The sequence below is a fragment of the Prunus dulcis genome, chromosome 1 (genome assembly GCF_902201215.1).
Source record: "Prunus dulcis chromosome 1, ALMONDv2, whole genome shotgun sequence".
Taxonomy (NCBI): Eukaryota; Viridiplantae; Streptophyta; class Magnoliopsida; order Rosales; family Rosaceae; genus Prunus; species Prunus dulcis.
Genome location: NC_047650.1, coordinates 23,904,440 through 23,926,009, shown reverse-complemented (window position 1 = coordinate 23,926,009; position 21,570 = coordinate 23,904,440). Strand labels below are relative to the sequence as shown.

The 21,570-nt window shown below is 39.4% G+C and overlaps 3 protein-coding genes across 4 annotated transcripts; 2 read left to right on the top strand and 1 right to left on the bottom strand.

Moving 5' to 3' along the window:
• Window positions 1–7,079: 7,079 nt before the first annotated feature.
• On the bottom strand, window positions 7,080–12,391 carry LOC117615468 (hydroxyproline O-galactosyltransferase GALT6-like). Of its 2 annotated transcripts, XM_034344551.1 has the most exons (8): window positions 11,167–12,391; window positions 10,759–10,991; window positions 10,388–10,678; window positions 10,157–10,285; window positions 9,893–10,066; window positions 8,629–8,736; window positions 8,297–8,511; window positions 7,080–7,620 (listed from the first exon to the last, which is right to left on the bottom strand). In XM_034344551.1, the coding sequence occupies exons 1-7, from the start codon at window positions 12,026–12,028 to the stop codon at window positions 8,302–8,304; spliced, it is 2,007 nt and encodes a 668-aa protein (XP_034200442.1). In that variant the 5' UTR covers window positions 12,029–12,391; the 3' UTR covers window positions 7,080–7,620; window positions 8,297–8,301. The 2 variants fall into 2 exon arrangements, with proteins under 2 accessions (XP_034200442.1, XP_034200440.1); XM_034344549.1 differs by lacking the exon at window positions 7,080–7,620 and having other exon boundaries at window positions 8,160–8,511; window positions 11,167–12,390.
• Window positions 12,392–15,258: 2,867 nt separating this feature from the next.
• Window positions 15,259–17,272, top strand: LOC117615469 (glycerol-3-phosphate acyltransferase RAM2-like). The gene is made up of 2 exons (XM_034344552.1): window positions 15,259–15,878; window positions 16,313–17,272. The coding sequence occupies exons 1-2, from the start codon at window positions 15,261–15,263 to the stop codon at window positions 17,210–17,212; spliced, it is 1,518 nt and encodes a 505-aa protein (XP_034200443.1). The 5' UTR covers window positions 15,259–15,260; the 3' UTR covers window positions 17,213–17,272.
• A 673-nt stretch (window positions 17,273–17,945) lies between these two features.
• On the top strand, window positions 17,946–21,348 carry LOC117614833 (exocyst complex component EXO84A). Its single transcript, XM_034343747.1, has 6 exons — window positions 17,946–18,205; window positions 18,536–18,633; window positions 18,733–19,777; window positions 19,875–20,588; window positions 20,675–20,811; window positions 20,955–21,348. The coding sequence occupies exons 1-6, from the start codon at window positions 18,032–18,034 to the stop codon at window positions 21,142–21,144; spliced, it is 2,358 nt and encodes a 785-aa protein (XP_034199638.1). The 5' UTR covers window positions 17,946–18,031; the 3' UTR covers window positions 21,145–21,348.
• Window positions 21,349–21,570: the final 222 nt, after the last annotated feature.

Sequence of the window (21,570 nt, the reverse complement as noted above, 5' to 3'; positions counted from 1 at the left end):
TAAACTTCGAAAGCGTACCCATTGGCATGACTGGCAAGGAAGTATCCTATCCGAGAAACAAGAATGAATGAATAGTTATATATATATATAATATAAATATGACCATCACCTAGTTGTACCGGGGAAACAATCCAACTGGGGGATCGTTTGACTAGCCCGTAGGATTTTCAGGTGCTATCCTGCGTCTAGGGATGAGCGGTCCAACTGGGGGACGAAACTCCATAGCTCACACACCGGAACATCCAACGCCATGTGTAGCTCCCAAACTATGTCCTACGCGCGCAGACTGGATCATCACACACCAAAACATCCAACGCCATGGGTGATGACCCGAAACAATATACATAGTCTTTCCATACGTCAAAACATCCAACACCGCATATGGAAAGTGTCTCACACGCCGGAACATCCAACGCTGCGTGTGGAAAGTCTAATAACTGGGGAAGGTACTTACATAGTGTAATCATACAACTTCTCTCAACAACCCCTCATATTCAAGTTCTTCCACAACACACTTCAACAACCCAAGTTTCTCGCCTATAGAGAATATATATATACTTCCCCAAAATCTTTATAAAATATACTCTCAATACCGAAATATGTCAAACTCACAATATATTGCCAAAGCGCTATACAAACATCAAATCCAACTCATGAATATAATATATTCAATAAACCATTAAAAACATTATGCATAAATCTTTCCTCAATAAAACCATGCATAAGATTTGAAAACAAAGTCCACTCACAAGTAGTCCCACGCTGCTTGACCCTGAGAGGGTCCCGCCTGCTACTTATGTGTGGTCGGAGTACCTATTTCAGAATACGTATACGAGATTAATACGAAGCGTTTCGAACGAGTACTTTGAATTAAATATCCTAATTTCTCAGGTTTCTAGTAAGTGTACTAGGAACGAGACATTCTAAGGTCCAACTACTCAATTCGGACGATGGAACAGCTACGGGAGACACTCGGTCAACCGATGGTCAAACTTCCCAATTCGGGTCAACCGGGCCCACGGGACCCACGACCTTCCTTTTACAATTCGAAAGTTCCTAAAGGTTTCACAAGGTCTAAGATACTCGTCTCGCAAGTTTGGTCCGAAACGGACGGTTAGATCGCTTATGATCGCACGATCGGACGGTTATTATAAAACGCAAACTTTAAGTTATTGAATCAGAACATCCGGGGCTCCGATTCACGATCCGTGAAGTCCTACACGATCCTAGGAATACCTAGAACGACATATATTGGAATGGAGTCGATCCAACGGTCCGAACATGACGAACCCGGATAACTCCTAATATGTGAAATTCGTTCAGGGTCCGAACGTCAACCAAATTGGAATCCGAGCACACCTACGCGCTCGTGACATCAAGGAGATCACATTGGGACAAAAATGCCCCTCTGCTACAGTGCCCACATGCAGCCACACGAGCCGACAGCGCGTGGGTGTCCAAAGCGATAACGAGTTCCAGCTTGACATGTGAGTAAAGACTTCCATGTTGTAACTCATGTGTTGGATTGTGTTCAGTGTACTTGTTCTTCTACAAGTACCTACACACATATCGATGTGTCTCCACACTTAATGACTTGAGACCTTTGCATTCCCTACATATAGAGACGATACTGTGTGTACTGGTCTTTACAGAATATTGACGCCCAATCAATATTCCTATGACCATGAACTTATTCCGGATTTAGGGATGATGAGAAGACTCTATGTATGTAATCTCATTACATAGCTTTCATATGTACTTGTATATTCCTTGGACTATGGTTGTTCTACATATTGAAAGATAATATAGGATGATTTAATGTATAAAATAATCTTTCTTGGCCATTGATAACATAATATGTCTTTTATCAAAGATGTCATTAACTCTAACTTTTACATAATTAGTTGGCTTTAAGGGCATATTTCTAACATCGGGCGAGTAGTGACGTCCCAAAATTCAACGGGCCAGCCCGTTTAAAACCTATTTATTAAATTGTACTCATTTTACATAATATTATTACATTTATATATTAAATTCAAATCTATTTCTTTTCTCTAATAATATATACTAAAATATAATATTTTCTTTATATATAAAATAATAATTTTATTTTTGAAGTTTCAATTTTTAAAACTGAACAATAATCTAACCATTTTCTATTTAAATGTACTTTAAATAAAGTTATTGGGCCAGCCCGATACGACACGTTTGACACCTTTAGTTTACATCTCTAACGTTTATGGTTTTTTTTTCCCCACTTTTCCCATTAAAGGAACCTTTCTCCTTAAACATTTTTCAACCATGTTGATCTTTCCCCTAATTTAGTGAGCATATGATAGGTCTGATCAGTCAGTCATCTATCCATCTGTGATCCATCCCAAATGAACCTTGTCATACAATTCATGACATAAATGTGATATAATGATGGTTCTTATCAATGTGTTAATGTAACCAAGTAAATTTTAACGGATAGAGTAATTTCATTGTATATTGTTAGAGATGACATGCCACACATATTATTAAGATAACCTTGAAAAGACCGAGATAGTACACAATTTAAGAATTAAAAGATCTTTTATCGGAAAAAGTTTGACTGGCATTTTCTTAAGTGTCCTCAAACTCGAAGCCCTTACATCTGCCCTTGTTCTAGCTATGCGAGTGGAAAAATAAAATATTTTTTCTCTTACAAAAACATTTTTGGACAAGGACTAAGGAAATATGCCAAATGCATGTTTGATCGAATGGTCAAGATGATTTGCATCCTTACTGCAATACAACTGTACAAGTGAACCCTTTGCAATAATTACTTCACTCTTTTTTACGAGTTATATAATTATATTAGTATGGCTTCTATTAAAGTAATCACACTACAAGAAAAGTCATCTTTTATAGTACTCGTTTTACGGCATGCATTAAATGCGTGTCGTAAATGAATAATATAGATAATCTTTTACGGAACATAGAATGTGCACCTTAAATGAACGATATTTACGGCGTGCTCTTTTGCACGCTTTAAAAAAAAGGATATTCATGGCGTGCTTTTACCGCACGCCTTAAAAAAGAAGGTATTCATGGCATGCAAATATGCAAGCCATAATAAGTCAGAAAATTTAAAAATTTCCCACCACATCCCTAACCAAAACAAAACTTCCCACCCTTTTTAAATTCCTCTGCTTTTTTATTTGGTCAGATTCCAAAACAGCATCTTCCTCTCCAGCAAAAGAAACGACTCTCTCTCTCTCTCTCTTTCTCCCTCTCTCATTTCCCTATCCATCTGCCTCTGCCTCTCCTTCTCCCTCACCTTCTATCTAGTTGTCGCTTTGCTATTTCAGTAAAAGATTTAGGGTTCTGTTATTTCAAATATATTTATATGCAGATTAAGGCTTTTTCTTTGTCAGATTTGAGTTCTGACATGTATGAGAGCGAAGTGCTTGACCGCAAGAAGAAGAGGTCGTTGAAGAACGTTACTGGGGATCAAATCGCTGAGTAAGGAGCAACAGAAGATTGTAATTTCTTATGTTAGGGTTTTTATGTTTTATGTTTTATGTTTTATAAATTTGTAATTGTTATTAATTGTATGGTGTGCTCCCTTTGATTAAATAGGCAACTCGAAGATCGTTTCAGGCTATTCAAATTATTCGAACCCCTTTGGTGATTCCAATCTCAGTGAAATGTAGTTTTTATCTTTGTTTTTTGGGATTTATGTGAGGAAGTTTGCTGATAGAGGTTTTAGCTTTCCAATTTCAAATGTCGAATTCAAGCTTCCGAGGTTTCAGTTAGAGATTTACATGCTCCCTTCTTCTCCCTCTTCCTATCTCTGGTTTTTTATTTGCTATTTCATTAAGAGATTTGGGGTTTTTCTATTTCAAATCTCCAGATGCAAATTAAGTTTTTATTTGTTATATTAGACTGGGGCATCTGGGTTTTGATATTTAATTACAATTTCCTTTTCATATTTCTTGTGTGGGATGTACAGACTTTAAACTTTTGCAGGCATGCTTATGGCATCACCGTTTGGTTCATCTTTCATCTTCCAAATTGCAATTTTTATCTAAGACTTCACTAGATTTTCCTTTTTAGTTGAATAATGTGTGTGATGCTTGTCCTTTAGCCAAACAAACATGTTTGCCTTTTGGTATTAGTTCTATTTCAACTTCTAAAGCTTTTGCACTTATTCATTGTGACATTTGGGGACCCCATAAAATTCGCTCTCTCTTTGGGGGATGTTATTTCTTAACCATTGTCGATGATTAACCGCTTTACTTGGGTTTTCTTTATGCATCATAAAAATAAGACTCAAATATTTTTTTCCTATGTCCAAACACAATTTAATACAAAGATTCAACAAATTCGTGTCGACAAAGGGGGAGAGTTTTTCTCCCTTCGAGATTTTTTTCATGATAATGAAATTGTTTACCAACGTACTTGCGTTTACACGCCCCAACAAAATGGCGTGATGGAACGCAAGCACCGTCACATCCTTGAAACTGCACGAGCCTTGCATTTTCAAGCACACCTCCCTTTACACTTTTAGGGCGCATGTGTTCACATGGCCGTGTATCTGATTAATACAAATCCTTTCCAAAAAAAACCTATTTTGAGTTGTTATGCACTAAACCGCCCTTTTATTCTCACCTCCACGTTTTTGGTTGCCTTGCCTATGCTACCTCTGTCCACCCTTCGCACAAATTTGATCATAGAGCAACAAAGTGTGTGTTCATCGGTTATCCTATAGGTCAAAAAGCCTACCAACTCTACGACCTCTCTACCCATAAAGTCTTTACGAGCTGTGATGTTGTGTTTCATGAAGATATTTTCCCCTTTCAGGCTGCCCCTCCAGATACCCATCCTCCACCGTCAAACACGACCCCTGTCATTCCTACTCCTTTCCATGATAGCATCTCAACTCAGCTCCCTGATGACCCTCATGATACTGCCGCCCATTTATTCGATGATCCTTGTCCCACCTTGCCTACTCCCACTTCAACCTCTCCACTACCTTCACCACCTAATGTCCTCCATAATTCCCAACCCTACTCTTTACCTGTACAGCCACTTCACGACTCTCAACGCCACAAGACTCCATCCTTTCTTCTCAAAGATTTTTCATGTAACACTACCATCCCCTGACCATTTGTCGTCTCCGTCGCCATGTCCCACCAAAGGTACACACTATCCGCTGTCCAATTTTCTCTCTTATCATCGGCACTCACCATCTCATCTCTCATTTATTGCTACTATTAGTATGAGTGTGGAACCTTCTTCTTTTGCAGAGGCATCTTCTGATCCCAATTGGCAACAGGCCATGTATTCGAAGCTTGTTGCCTTGGCTACAAACAATACATGGACCCTTACATCTTTACCTCGTGGCAAGGTCCCCATTGGCTGTCGATGGGTCTATAAAATCAAACACCAATCCAATGGTTTTATTGAGCGCTACAAAGCTCGCCTGGTTGCCAAAGGATACACACAGACTGAAGGGCTTGATTATCATGACACTTTCTTTCCCCTGACAAAAATGATCATTGTTCGTTGTCTTCTTGCTCTTACTGCTACCCAAAGTTGGTCCCTTCACCAACTCGACGTGCACAATGCTTTTCTTCATGGTGACCTTCATGAAGAAATTGACATGTCTCTACTGCCTGTCAAATTTATTTTGTTGCGTCAACAAGTCTCTGTATGGCTTAAAACCAGCTTCACGTCAATGGTTTGCTAAGTTTTCTGAAGCTATACATGTCGCTGGCTACGTTCAATCCAAAGTAGATTATTCTCTTTTTACTTGCAAGGAAGGCAAGTCCTTTACTGCTCTCTTGATTTATGTTGATGATATCTTGATTACAGGGAACGATATTTTTACTATTAATTCTCTCAAGCAGTTTCTCCATACTCGTTTCAATATCAAGGACCTTGGAGATCTCAAGTTCTTTTTGGGGATTGAGGTGTCCTGATCAAAGAGAGGCATTAGTATTTCACAAAGAAAGTACACACTCGAGATTCACGAGGATGGAGGTGTTCTTGGTTCTCGACCCGTGAATTTTCCCATGGACCAAAACCTCAAACTGTCAGATACAGGAGAATTGTTTCATGATCCTTCCAAGTACATAAGGTTAGTCGATCGTCTAATTTACCTGACCATTTACGAAGCCTGACATCACATATGTCGTACACGTGCTAAGCAGGTTCATGCACGAACCCCATAAGCCTCATATAGAGACTACACTTCGAGTCCTGAGATACCTCAAGAATACTCCCGGGCAAGGACTGTTTTTTTTCTCTCAAAGTGACTTAAAGTTGAAAGCTTATTGTGACTCAGATTAGGCAGGTTGCTCGACCACTCGTAGGTCCACAACTGGGTATTATGTGTTTTTGGGTAGCTCATTGATTACTTGAACGACGAGGAGACAGAAAACCGTATCTCTTTCTTCCGCAGAAGCCGAATACAGAGCCATAGTCGGAGCATGTTGTGAGCTCTCTTGGCTGCGAAGTCTCTTGCGGGATTTGCAGCTACCACATCTTGAACCAACCATGCTACATTGCGACAACCGTGCTGCATTACATATAGTAGCCAATCCAGTCTTCCATGAGAGAACAAGACACATTGAGATGGACTGCCACTTCATTAGAGACAAGATACAAGACAAATTGATCATTACAAAGCATGTCGCACTTCACAATAGATTGCCGACGTGTTTACCAAACCCTTGGGTAAAGATGCATTCTCAATCATATTGCACAAGCTGGAAGTTCTTGACATCCATTCTCCAACTTGAAGGGGAGTGTTGAGAATTCATAACATCTCACACAATTTGGGATTAGTTAGGAAACTATTTCATTGTTGTAATTTTTAATTGATTCCGTATTTGTACTTACCAAAGTTGTACAACTAGATTGTAGGACTAAATTGTTTAATTGTAGGACGACCTCTGCATAAATCCAGTTCCTTGGTTAATGAGAAATTCATTCTGGCAATTATATTCTTATACCAAATTTATGTATTTGTTTCACGAGAGGCAACATTCACTTCCTTTGAAACAACATTCATTTCTGGGAATGGTGTAGAGCATGTTGGTCTAGATTGATGATTTTTCAACAGGAGTTCATTAATCTATTCTGCTAATAAAAGATAGGACACCAACTGTGAGTACTTGGTGAAGCCTCGTTCTCGATATTGTTGCTGCAAGAGCAAATTCGAGGCATGGAAGGTAGTGAATATCTTCTCAAGCATGTCAGCACCAGTGACATTCTCCCCGCAGTTTCATCATAGAAGTAATTATGTGCATCGTAGAATTATATTCAGATACTGTTTTGAAATCATCGATTCCCAGGTGTGTCCACTCATAGCGGGATCTTGGAAGGATCACTGTTCTCTAGTGATTATACCTCTTCTCTAATATCAGTGGATCTTCAACCATCAGATATTCGCTTTTTAATCCTTCATGAATATGACAGCGGAGAAATATCACGGCATTTGCCCTTCGTTCTGAGGAGGCATTGTTTTCTTCCTTGATGATGTCTCCAAGGTTATTGTCCCCAAATCTATTTTTGTATCAAGGGCCCATGAAAGGTAATAGTTCCAGATATATCTAATGCGACAAATTTCAGTTTGGTCAAGTTCGCCGTCTATATGAAAAAAATTGAAATGTGTCAGAACTTGTGTACACATAGTATTGGAACTTCAAGTTCCAACAAAATTTTCATTTTTGAACTTCAAGTCAAAAATATGATGTACTCAAAAACTTTAAGCTCGAGACTCGAGACTCGAGACTTTAGGCCCTTAATGATTGATGAATTTCAGGGCCTGAAATATCAATGTCATCTTTTATTTTACTTTAACTGTAGAAAATTACTATTTTAATTATTAAAACTTTTTTTTTTTTTTTTTTTTATAAATAGAAGAGTTTAATATTATAGATGAAAAACATGAAGAGAAAAAAAAAAAAAAAAAAACCTCATCCACATCAAGACCAACCAGAATGTTTCTAATTCTAACAAGCCCAACCAGAATTGAGAGGCCAAAAGAAAAGTGGACAGAAATGGGTGGGGGTTGAATCTTTCTGATTTCAATCAAGAACATTCGTTTTTTTGTGTGCTCTACAGCTTCTCTTCGATCGTAAATAATGTAAATGGGGAACCGAGAAAGCAAAAAATAGATAAGGAAATTTGACAGAATTTGGAAAAGGTTTATAATTAACCCCCACCGAATATTTACAGCGGTATACTATGACTGCAAAACTTGTTTCTATGTATTCTTTTTCACATTCTCTATATTGTAACGAAAAAATGTTTGATAATGCACCATGGTCATCTCATATTGCAGCACTGGGGTTTCCCTTGATGTTGCAACTTGTCCCACATGCATATCATCTGTCTCGGGGATTGGTAATGTGCGGTGTAATAGTCGTCGATGCACCCAAACTGGCAGAACTTCAAGCTGTGCACATACTCCACCGGTTTAGAATTGTTGAACTGCTCCACCCACATTCCCATGCTCACATCTTCCATCTTGAACAACTGCACCATATAAACAGTAATTTATTAAATCATCACATCCATGGCCTTCTACTGTCCAGTAGATAATATAACAACAATCTGTGAGCATGCGCACAGACTACACATGCAAACACATACTCGCAACTTGTGCTTTTCAAAATCGGATACGATGAACTTTGCTATGTCAGAGGAGAGAACGTATCCTGGACCATTTGCATAAGATGGATAATCTTCTTCCGGCCATTCCTGGAATAAGATCACGAAGATGTGAGATTGCTCATGACATAACGCATGTATCAAGTCTATATGAATGTGAAGAACAAAATGATAGTGTTAAACATCAAACTTGTACTAGAGAATTCTAACTCTTATTGATTTTTAAACTAGTCACCATTGCATTCAATGTTCTGTGTAAAAATACAATGAAAATCAGGCATATAAGAAATCCGAGTGAAATTTTCACAATGAAAGTTAGAGTTTGATAAGAACATTTGGATGTCAAATTTCTGAAAACATCAGGTTGCCCATTCTCAAAAGTAATAGTGGTTCCTCTATCCCCTCGTTTTCTTTCAAGTAAAAACTCATTCCCCCATCGCCTAATTGCTACAAAACACAACATCTCTGAACATCTTGCAGGGAAGATAATTACTCTAATCTAAAGCATCAACGCTCAACTAAGAGGCATCCCATAACGCATGTATCAAGTCTATATGAATGTGAAGAACAAAATGATAGTGTTAAACATCAAACTTGTACTAGAGAATTCTAACTCTTATTGATTTTTAAACTAGTCACCATTGCATTCAATGTTCTGTGTAAAAATACAATGAAAATCAGGCATATAAGAAATCCGAGTGAAATTTTCACAATGAAAGTTAGAGTTTGATAAGAACATTTGGATGTCAAATTTCTGAAAACATCAGGTTGCCCATTCTCAAAAGTAATAGTGGTTCCTTTATCCCCTCGTTTTCTTTCAAGTAAAAACTCATTCCCCCATCTCCTAATTGCTACAAAACACAACATCTCTGAACATCTTGCAGGGAAGATAATTACTCTAATCTAAAGCATCAACGCTCAACTAAGAGGCATCCCAAAAGGGAATTTACGAGAAGACATACTAACATGTGGCACAAGATCACGTGCATTTATATTATTACAATCAAACCTGAGCATTAGAAGAGAAACTAGTGAAACTAACAAGTTGTATAAATTTTCCTTTAAAATAAAAGCACATTATGCAATATAGTTGAGATTCTAGTTATCAATTTAAAGGACAATTCATACAACTTGAGAATACCAGAATTGATTCATGATTGGATTAGACCAGAAATGGACTTATAAACAGTAGAAGCTGTATAAACTTTCCTTTAGAATGATTGGAGAAGCACAGAAGAATTCAGACCTCATAAGTCACTGCCCATTTACCATGGCGAAGAGGCTTGTGGTGGTAGTTCATATTTCCAATATAGAGACTTCTATGTCCATGAACTTTCCGCGCTTCCTTGAGCACAGCATCCACCCTGACAAATGTGTCATCATCGCACTTCATGATATATTTTGCAGGCACTGTTCGAATCTGTAAAGAGCCACATTACATTGACATTCAGTATTCTCCATAAGGAATAAAAACAAATAGCCAAGTTGAAGTCTTGTTATGAGACTTTACCCCATATTCGCAAATTGCAACAGTCTTCAATACTACAAGATCATAGTTATCCATATAAGGAACTATAACAATGTCACCAAAATATCCTACTTCTTTCATTAGCTCCATGTTCACTTCATTTCTTCCATGCTGTCAGAACATAATTCCAAAAGCTGTAAAATCTTTGGCATACAACCAATACATAAGTGGTTTATCAAAGCACAAAACCATGCCTTCTACATTCACCCTTACCAGAGCTACAAAAAAACGAGCCACAACACGAGAAGATTTGATTAACTTATGCTGCATCCAAGACTTTCTCACAGCCATCCGCTCCGCAAAATGGTTGCCAGCAGACAGAATGCCAATGAACAACTCCACATGTCCATAGCGAAGAGACGGAGCTTTCCATCTGGTAACCATCTCAAGATGCATCGATGGTGCAAAACTAGGATGTGATGTGGGTAAAGAGGCAGCAAGCACAGAGTGCACATCAATGTCTCCATTTACATATAGTCCGGTAGCATCCTCAAGAGCGAATCCCTGACAAGGGAGTATAAATCATAAGATACCCTGCATTCATCATAATGTAAGACGATATCACAAGGCTACTCAGTACTCACCGTGCGATAAGGGAAAGAAGTGAGATGCCTACCATCAACATTGATATGGTAACCTTCCAAACCAGCACTTACGGTAAGAACAAACAATTTTCCCTCTGCAAAAGGGTAAGGCCAGTCTATTGTCACCTTCTTCGTCCGTCCTATCAGCCTGTTCAACCACCATGTGGCCTTTGATTCTTCTGAGTGATCATCATCATCACGAATCCACTTCTCACATTTCACCTGCCCATCAACTTTGACAAATCAAAGAATCAGCAAACGTGTGCATTAGCTTGGCACAGCTCTATAATATACACTTTACATACCAAGATAAAATTTAGTTAAATGCAACCCCTAAAAAAAAAAAACAAATAACCCTATTCTTAAATTCATTAAGAAAAGCAATTAAAATACATTGAATCCACCTACCAGTATCTTCATCAGCCCGTGATTTCCAACCCTCACACCGAAGCGCAGACCCCCATTGCATCCGATAACAAGTGTTCTGCTCAATCACTGGCTTCCCACTCCAATCGCCCTTCAACCTCGGATTGAAATGCAATATTCTCGGTGGGTCCTCCCCCTCCACATTCTTCAAACCCTGCAATTCCATCATAAACTGCGAAACCATCACTGCTTCGTCTCCCTCCTTCAACATCGATATCTTCGGATCATATTCCGAGTGGGCCCACTTCGGCGTACCTACCACCGTTATATGAGACCACAAAGTCATCCCGCACGGAAGAACCATGACCCGTTTCCGAGCCTCAAATTCGGACCCGGATAGTATAAGCGAGTGCGGGCACGGCTCGGAGCGGTTCTCGGACTTGTTCTTCAGGCCAAACTCGGGCTTCCCGGACTCGAGCTCGGCCCAGAGCTTCTTCCCAGCTGTCCAAGCATTCCTGGCGGCTTTGTGAAGCTCAGAGACTTGGTCTCTACTGACATTGGCGTCAAACAGAGTGTCCTTGAAGACCAAGCCCGACACTTTCTTGGCCTCGCGCGTTCGCCTCTGGGGGGTCCTAGACGGCGAGCCTTCAGAGTCCCGAAACGGGTTCTCCGTGGGTCTACTTGGGGCGTATCTCTCGCCCATTTCCTCTTCGCTTTCGAGCATGAACGTTATGGGCAATGCGTCCAGACTGTCGTCCGAACCCGACGACCCGAATCCGTGCTTCAACACGTGAGGGATTTCAAAGGTGATGAAGAGCAAGTAGACGAACACTGCACCAATCAAAATTTGAACCATTCCGAGTCGACTCGGAGGCAGCATCGAGTCGACCTTGCCTCGCTTCATTGAATTTGTCCCGCAATGCCTCTAAAAATGTCAGCTTTTTGTACGGACAATGAACAGGGCTCTAAGCACAAAACGATCAACGAATGAATGTGTTTGTTCTGGTTATTTGCCACTCAGTAACCCTAGATTTGAAGAAATTGGGGAAAGAGGGGTTCACTGAGAGTCTGAGAGACAGAGATATTGAGCTTAGAAATTCATATAGATATTTAAATTATAAAATGTTTTCAGAGAGCAAAAGGGGAAAGAAAGCAGAGAGCTTTGGTTTTAGACTATAGTATTTGGCGAATTTGACGCGTTTGAAAATTTTACGCCGTAAAAGAAACCAAATATTATTTGATTTCACACGCTCCCATTGCTCTCCCCGAGCACTTTGCTTGATTGGGTTGGAAAAGAAAAGAGGCACACAAACGAAGGCGACGCCGTTTAAGTACATAAGGACTCGGGGATGGTGTCGGCTGAACGTGGCAAGGTACTAGGCAGAGTATTTTATTGGTAAGTAATTAAATTTTTTTTTTAAAAGAAGAATATTCAGAGGTGGTCAAGAAGAGTCATTGGGGTGTGCATGCACACACCTCATTTTCTTCAGTTTGTGGACTTCCTAGTCAACTTTTCATTCTCTTTGGAATTTTGTTCCCCATTTTATAATAATGAGTTTTGTTTTATAATATCAAAATTCTATTAAAGTGTTAGATGCGCTAAGTTAAGGAAAATGAAGATCTAAGAATAAGAATAACAAAATCAAATATCGCAACTTAGGAATTTCATAACTTTTATTGGCAACTTGTAAGTTGTGATTGAAAGGAGTATAAGTCTTTTTAAAGAGGATGCACTTGTTCATATATTCAATGTTGCTTCAATATTTTCTTTATAGATAAAAAGATGACACATTGCATTTATAATTTAGGCACAAAGTTCGTCAGTCACAAGAGCCATTATAAATACACATAAACACACAAAGCTATTACAAATACGGAAGACTCCACCAGCAACATCAGACGCACAAGTATACCTCCACACATAACCTTAAGGGGCCAAAGAAATTTCAACATAAAAATCGTAAGCTTGCAAGGCATAGACCACAATGCACCTCAACACACAAATTTACAACTGCAAACTACAATATTTAAACTCTCACAAGTTAAAAAAAATTACATATAGAGACTATAAACACGCAAAAAAAAACTCAAAAATAAAATAAAATTAATGCACTTATTACTAACAAAAATTAAAAGACACGAAGTAAATACAGAGCTAGAACTGAGATCTTTTATTTATAAACTATTTAGCTACTTGATTGATATCATCAAATACCTAAATGATTCTAATGTACCTTATAATTCCTTATGCTAAGATTTTTGTAATGTAATTTGAATATTTCGTTTATAAATACAAATAAAATAAAATAAAGGAAGGCAAAAACCAATATGTCGACGGACGGCCTCAAACTTTAAAGTTTTAAATTATTGCTTTACTTTAATCATGGATTGGACTGATTAAGATTTTGGGTATTAAGGGGTGTGAGACTGTTGGGGACATGATTTGAATGCGTGGCCCGGTGGGGGTAGGACTTGTCACGTCAAGACGACGACGTAGAGAGCCATAGTTTGGTTGGTGGCGCTGTATTTAATCGTTGGAGATTTCTTGTTCTTTAGTTTGTGTTTTTTTTCAAATTTAAAAATTACAATTGATTTTAACTTAGCTGTCTCCTCCTCGATACCAACGAAAAAGATGGATAAATCTTGGCAAGTCTTTGTCATTTCCAGTTGATAACACGTTAATTAGTTAGCAATAAGATACGGGTAATTCACATGCATTGATGATTGTGAATGTGATTAGACGATTCACATATAAAACTGCATTAAGCCGCATTGCTTTTTTGGTTGAATTTCTGTGAAAAATACAATTTCTTTACCATATCTAAATTAGTTGTTATAATTACCAAACAAAAATGTGTGATTAATTAGCATGATTTTACAACTTCCAGCGTTCTTTTGGGTTATGATTGTGAATATAATTAGAAAACTTTCCAAACCATGGAGAGTTTCAATGATCAAATTCATTACTAATACTGAAAAACAAACAAGCCTAAGGAAAAGAAGAGAAGAGACAATGCAACAAGACAAGACAAAACAAACCCTACCGACAAAAAATCAAAAGAAGAAGAAAGGACAAAGCTAATGGTTGGGCTTTATACAAAAAAGAATAATGCTACTCTTATTACATTCTCATATCATTTTATGTGACAAATAAGGTAGAAAACTTATCAATTAAAATTAATTTAATATTTTCTTTTCTTTTATGATTTATTGATACTTTTTAATTGATTTAATTGTCTACTTCATCTCTCATGTAAAGTGATATAAAAATATGAAATAAAAATGTGATTGATCGGTCCAGCCATTTTCTGATTTGGTCCCTTAGTTTTAAAAATAAAAAGAATTCAAAATATGCAGCTGGTTTAAATCCCAACAACGTGTGGTGTACTTAGAACATACAAAAATTTCTCAATCCCAAGAACGTGCTTTCAATTGTCAAAGCAAACTTTTGAGTCTTAATTCAGGTAAAAACCAAGTTTGTTCCCGTGGCTTAAATTTTGGTCAATAATATATATATCACGATCGAGTAACATTTCTCTTTGGATTGAAGTCACGCGTCGTACATGTTGAGTAAGCAACATGCATGAGGCCTATAATTAATAAATAGGGTTATCTGGTAAAGAAAGTCTCAGTTAGTTTTAATTTAATAACCAGATTACTATATCAATGAATGAATGCAAAGTTTGCAACTATGCAAGACAAACAAATGGCGGTGGAGGCAAATAAAGACAGCAGCAAATTGCCGCAAACCCTAATCTCCAACTCCAAAAACAAGGGTCTCCTACCCTTGGATATACCATAACTGAGTTGTCTTTCAAGTGCCACCTTTTCTTTCATTGTTCTGATAAGCCAAACTAAATTTATTTGTCCCTTTGAAGACACCCTGGCATTCCTTTTATTATTTACCTTCATACTCACATAATATTAATATTGTCTCTAGCTAACATTCCTCTATCTATATATATACCCAACCAACATGTACAACTTCAATTTCAAAAGTCGGCTAGCTAGAGAGTACAATATATATGCTATTCTAATTAAATTTTAAACTCTCCTAGAGTTTAGGGTTTGAAACCCGAAGACCTGAGTTCGAATCCCTCCATTCTTGTACAAGAAGATATTTTAAACTCTGAGTGATGTATATGGCTATGGCGACCTTCCCAACCGTTGACAAATGCATGTCAAACGGCCGCGAAAAACACATGGTGGTTGCCGACATGGACGGAACTTTGCTTAGAGGGCGAAGCTCCTTCCCTTACTTTGCCCTCATTGCCTTTGAGGTTGGTGGGATTTTAAGGCTACTTTTCTTGCTCTTGGTTACACCATTAGCTGGACTTCTCTATTACTTTATCTCAGAATCTGCTGGGATCCAAGTTCTCATATTTGCAACGTTTGCTGGTGTGAGGGTTTCCGAGATTGAGTCTGTGGCCAGGGCTGTGCTGCCTAAGTTTTATTCGAGCGATTTGCACCCTGAGTCTTGGCGTGTGCTCTCTGCTTGTGAGAAGAGATGTATTCTGACTGCAAATCCGAGGATTATGGTGGAGCCGTTTTTGAAGGATTTTCTTGGATTCGACACAGTTTTGGGGACTGAAATTGCAACTTATAAGGGTAAGGCTACTGGGTTTGTTTGCCTACCTGGTGTTCTTGTGGGGAAGAAGAAAGCAGATGCTCTTAAAAAGGCTTTTGGAGATGTCCAGCCAGAGATTGGGCTTGGTGATAGGCACACTGACATTCCTTTCATGAAACTTTGCAAGGTTTGACGCTTTTTATTTATGATATTCAAATTATTTTTTTTCTTTGATAGGCACACAAATGTAAATATTTGCTTACCGGCCCTCTTTTACAACCTAAATTCATAATGTTTTGAACGAATTCTTTCTAGCAAAATCAATTCTAAATGTGAGATTGTGATACTAGAAATAATATTGGCAATAATACTATAGACACTAGCTTTTAGACACCAACATTAACTTATATTATAATATCTTATTTGGCGTGAATAAATAAAGTCTAAAATAGTCATAAAATAAAAATAAATGAAATATTATCACATCAATTAGTGTCCAAAAATTAATGTAATAAATTAATATCTAATCTATTACACTTATTAGATACTGTCAATGGATAACCGAATTACTTTATTTTACAATAATATATGTATATATGAACTTAATGAATATTGTTGCAGGAGGGTTACATGGTGCCAGCCGAACCAGAAGTGGAAGCAGTAACAAATGACAAGCTCCCAAAACCCATCATCTTCCACGACGGCCGCCTCGTCTTAAAGCCAACCCCTCTCATGGCCCTCCTAACCCTCCTCTGGCTCCCCGTCGGCTTCTTCCTCGCCTGCCTCCGAATCTCCGCGGGGGCTCTCCTCCCCATGCCACTCGTCTACTACGCCTTCTGGGCACTCGGCGTCCGCGTCACCGTCAAGGGCACCCCACCTCCGCCGCCCAAAAAGTCCACTGGCCAATCCGGCGTCCTCTTCATCTGCTCCCACCGCACCCTCCTCGACCCAATCTTCCTCTCCACCGCCCTCGGCCGCCCCATCCCCGCCGTCACCTACTCCGTCTCCCGCCTCTCCGAGTTCATCTCCCCCATCAAAACCGTCCGCCTCAGCCGCGACCGGGCGAGGGACGCTGCCATGATCAAGAAGCTTCTAGAAGAAGGCGACCTGGCCATCTGCCCGGAGGGCACCACGTGTCGGGAGCCGTTTCTACTGAGATTCTCCGCTCTGTTCGCGGAGCTGACGGACGACCTGGTCCCGGTGGCGATGGTGAATAGAATGAGCATGTTTCACGGGACGACGGCGCGTGGGTGGAAGGGTATGGACCCGTTTTACTTCTTCATGAACCCGAGCCCGGCTTATGAAGTCACGTTTTTGAACAAGTTGCCCGCGGAGCTGACGTGTGGGTCCGGGAAGTCGAGCCATGACGTGGCGAATTATATCCAGAGGGTTATAGCGGCCAGCCTCTCGTATGAGTACACCGGGTTTACCAGAAAAGACAAGTACCGGGCACTCGCCGGAAATGACGGGACTGTCGTTGAGAAACCTTTGCTCCAACCCAACAAAGTCATGGGATGCTAGGCCACCTCAGCCGATGGTTTTACTCCTACTAGCTTTTTACTGTTACTAGTCTAGTTATTGTTTTTTTTTACCGCAAAAAATATATATGTCATTGATCAGGTAAAAGACCAGGTGCCTGGGTAATTATTCACTTTTTCATTTAGTCAGTCAAATATGTAGAAATAAATGACAAGGAAAAAGAGAATGTGTAGTGTAAGTGTACCGAGAAGAAAATATATATTTGTATTTTCCTATTGTTTGTTTGGAATAATCATCATTAGTGGAATTTTGCTTTTAGTTTTATTTTCATTTTTGGGCAAGGTTTATGGAATTGTTTTGAAAAATAAACAAAATAAAAAAGAGCAAATGTGGATTACGTCGGCTGATCAAAGCACTAATGACCCCTTGCACCCGAATTTGTATCTCCTTTCCATATATTAAAATAATTAGAATATCGTTCTTGTCAACAAATCAATATATAAAAGAAAAAGGAGAAAAGCAAAAGGAATATAGTAAATAAATAAGTGAAGATTCAACGGCTATGATAGATTCATTTCAATTGGGCGAATGGATGGTTGGGATAGATCCAAAACAAACCAAGCGAGTCCAACGTGTTTCTAACGGGCTGCAATAGCATGTCGTTTGCCCGCCTCTGTCTCCTCCCTCCCTCCCTCTCGCAAGCGCGCGCGCGCTCTCTCTCTCTCTCTCTCTCTCTCTCTCTCTCTCTCTCTCTCTCTCTCTATGATAAAAAATGAAATCATATTCAGATTGAGCTAGAATTGTTGTTTATGTTATAGATAAACAAAACGGCAGTGGAAGAATAAAGAATTGAAAATCAAAATGGACTCGACGACGATCTCGCATCTTTCGAAAGGATCAATATCGTCAAGTATAGGAGACTCGTGGGAGCTTGAAGGAACTCTGCCTCTCAGCGATAGGCTTAAGGCCTTCAAGAGCTCTCAGTTCGACCCAGATTCCTATATTACCCACAAATGCCACACCATGAGTGAGAAGGTCAGAGAACCACAACCCCTCTCTCTCTCTCTCTCTCTCTCTCTCTCTCTCTACATGCCGCTCCTGATTGTATGATATGTTTGCTTCTTTCGTAATTTTCATGGGGTCGGGTCTGTTAAACCAAATTATGAAAAGGGTCGTCAATGGTTGCAGAGTTCCTGAGAACAATGCATGCAAATACATGTGATTTTCTAGAATCAGGCAAACAAAATCTGGTTGTGTTTTTATAATTTGACGCTTAATTTGTTGTTAGTATTTAATTCTAGTGATGCATGGTGAAGAATTTTACTGGAATTTGTAATATAATATAGGCATTGATGATGGTTTTAGGAGATAAAGCACCTCTGTTCTTACCTTGTTGAGCTGAAGAAGGCATCTGCAGAGGAAATGCGTAAGAGCGTGTATGCTAATTATTCAGCCTTTATTCGGTGAGCGCCATTCATTCTCTTCCTATTAATCTAATTATTCAGCCTTGATTATAATATCCTTTGGTGCATATATTACTATTTATATTGGTTCGTTTGCAGTACATCTAGGGAGATCTCTGACCTTGAGGGACAGCTCCTTTCAATGAGAAATCTCCTATCTACTCAGGCAGCTTTGGTTCATGGGTTATCTGAAGGAATTCGGGTTGATTCGTTGTCTGCTGGCTATGAAGATTTCACCAACGAGGACACATCGGTTGAAAATAGGGAACTTTCCGAGATAGAGAATTGGTTAGGGGAATTTCAGGACACCCTTGAAGTTCTATTGGCCGAAAGAAGAGTGGATGAAGCTTTGGCTGCCTTGGACGAAGGAGAACGTGTTATGGACCAAGCTAATGACAGGCATAAATTGAACCCAGCGGCATTCTTGTCAATGCAGATTACAATCACTGAACAGAGACAAAAATTGATTGATCAGCTTGCAGAGACTATGTGCCAACCTTCCACTCGTGTTGTTGAGCTTCGCTCAGCTGTTGTAGCTCTCAAAAAGCTCGGGGATGGTCCCCGTTCCCATACGTTGCTACTTAATGCTCACAGTCAAAAGTTGCAGTCCAATATGCAAGGCCTTAGCTCAACTAGCACTTCATTTGGATTAGCATATATTGCTGCACTTTCACAACTCGTCTTCTCAAGCATTGCACAAGCAACAAGCGATTCCTTGGCAGTTTTCAGTGAGGAGACTGCTTATACATCTGAGCTTGTTACTTGGGCAGTCAAACAGACGGAGGCTTTTGCTCATCTCCTAAAGAGGCATGTTCTAGCTTCATCAGCAGCTTCTGGAAGTATGAGAGTTGCTGCTGAGTGTGTTCATATATGCTTGGGACACTGTTCTTTGTTAGAAGCTCGTGGATTGTGCCTCTCTCCGGTTCTGTTGAGACTCTTTAGGCCCTTCCTTGAGCAGGCATTGAGCTCCAACTTAAAAAGAATTGAGCAGAGCAGTGCGGCATTAGCTGCTGCTGATGATTGGCTGCTTCTTTATCCACCCGTAGGTGCACGCCTTATGGGTTCAACTTCATCACTTAATGCTGTGAGCGCATACCAGTCAAAGCTTTCAAGCAGTGCTCACAGATTCAATTCAATGGTTCAGGTGACCATTGATCTCACTTTTACTTCAGTACTTGTTCAGGAATTTCCAAATTCACCAAAACTAATTAACTAATGTTGCTAATAATATCTGGATTTAGGAACTTTTTGAGGATGTCGCGCCCCTCGACACCCTGCAGTTAGATGGTCCTGCATTAGAAGGTGTTTTACTGGCCTTTAACTCCTATGTCAATTTGCTGATGAATGCAGTACCTGGTTCAGTGGAGAATGAGGAGAACTTGGAAGGTTCAGGAAATAAACTCGTTAGGATGGCAGAGACAGAAGCCCAACAGTTAGCTTTGCTAGCGAATGCATCATTGTTAGCAGATGAGCTACTCCCGCGTGCCGCTATGAAGCTTTTGCCCTTGCAGCAGGGTCAGCAGGCTAACAGAACAATGGAAACCCCTAAGAGATCTGCAGACAGGGGAAACCGTGTTCCTGAGCCAAGCAGGGAATGGAAGAAGAGGCTTCAGCGTTCGGTTGAACAGTTGAGAGATAGCTTCTGCAGACTACATGCCCTTGATCTCATCTTCACAGAAGACGGTGACACACGTCTCAATGCACACATGTACACAAGTATGGACGGAAATATAGACCCTGAATGGTTCCCATCTCCTATCCTTCAGGAATTTTTCGCTAAGTTGACAACATTAGCAAACCTTGCAACAGATATTTTTGTGGGAAGGGAAAGATTTGCAACTATCCTATTAATGAGACTGACAGAGACTGTGATCCTCTGGCTTTCTGATGATCAGAATTTCTGGGCAGAAATAGAGGAGGGGCCAAAACCGTTAGGTCCTCTTGGCCTTCAACAGGTATATTTATTCATATTCATTTGCTAAATGAATCTTTTGCTCTATCTATGTAATCTACGTTAACATTTTGTTTGATTTCCATGCAGTTCTATTTGGACATGGAGTTCGTGCTGCTATTTGCATCCCAAGGCCGATATCTTTCTCGGCATCTCCATCAAGTTATAAAGAACATTATCGGTCGAGCTATCGATGCGGTTACAGCTACTGGAGTTGATCCATACAGGTACAACAAGTAAAAGCTAAAATCTTAATTGAAAATGGCTTAAAGAAACAAAAATGTTATGAATGCTTGTTAATCAGAGAATATCAGCATTGCTCTGTATACCTTAATTCACATTCTTTTTTTTTTTTTTCTTGTTTTGGCAGTGTGTTGCCAGAGGATGACTGGTTTGCTGAAGTAGCTCAAATAGCAATAAAGATGTTGACTGGAAAAGCCAACTTCTCAAACGTAGAACAAGATGTTACCAGCCCCACTCAATCGGTATCAGCAAAATCTGTATCATCCATCTATTCTCATGGAAGTGAGAGCAATTTTGTTCACCACTATAGAGAGTAGTAACATGCTGTTGACAAACTCATTTGTTGATAACAAGGATTTTCTCTTCAAATTTTACCTCAGTTAGAATCATCATTTCATGGTGATGATGAGTTCCATTTAGTAATTTCAAATTTTGGTTAGGGGTGAGAAAGAGCAGTGGAGTTGGTGCCTGGTAGTTTAACAGAAAGGAAAAAAAAGGAGAGATTTCTGCCACTTTTCAGATTAATTGGATGTATAATACTTTAATCCTTTTGACTTCTTTAAACAATAAGCATGGCTATCACGTGCATGCCCTTTTGTTTTTTTTTGTTTTTTTTCCTTCCTTTGGTGAAGACCATCATGTGCAGACACAAACATGCTTTTGAGCAGTAAAACCTGTAAAGGGAAAAGAAGACAAAAAAGAGAGCACAATCGATATCTTTGACCAACTTTAGTTATATAACT

Bases quoted from the DNA above. Each gene is read 5' to 3' on its own strand.
- LOC117615469 (XM_034344552.1), top strand. From the start codon at position 15,261: ATGTATATGGCTATGGCGACCTTCCCAACCGTTGACAAATGCATGTCA. The intron at 15,879-16,312 runs GTTTGACGCTTT...ATATTGTTGCAG, and splicing joins CTTTCATGAAACTTTGCAAG to GAGGGTTACATGGTGCCAGC.
- LOC117614833 (XM_034343747.1), top strand. From the start codon at position 18,032: ATGGACTCGACGACGATCTCGCATCTTTCGAAAGGATCAATATCGTCA. The intron at 19,778-19,874 runs GTGACCATTGAT...ATCTGGATTTAG, and splicing joins GATTCAATTCAATGGTTCAG to GAACTTTTTGAGGATGTCGC. The intron at 20,589-20,674 runs GTATATTTATTC...ATTTCCATGCAG, and splicing joins GTCCTCTTGGCCTTCAACAG to TTCTATTTGGACATGGAGTT.
- LOC117615468 (XM_034344551.1), bottom strand. From the start codon at position 12,028: ATGAAGCGAGGCAAGGTCGACTCGATGCTGCCTCCGAGTCGACTCGGA. The intron at 10,286-10,387 runs GTAAGGGTGAAT...ATGTTCTGACAG, and splicing joins CTCGTTTTTTTGTAGCTCTG to CATGGAAGAAATGAAGTGAA. The intron at 8,512-8,628 runs GTATGTGTTTGC...TATATGGTGCAG, and splicing joins TTGAAAAGCACAAGTTGCGA to TTGTTCAAGATGGAAGATGT.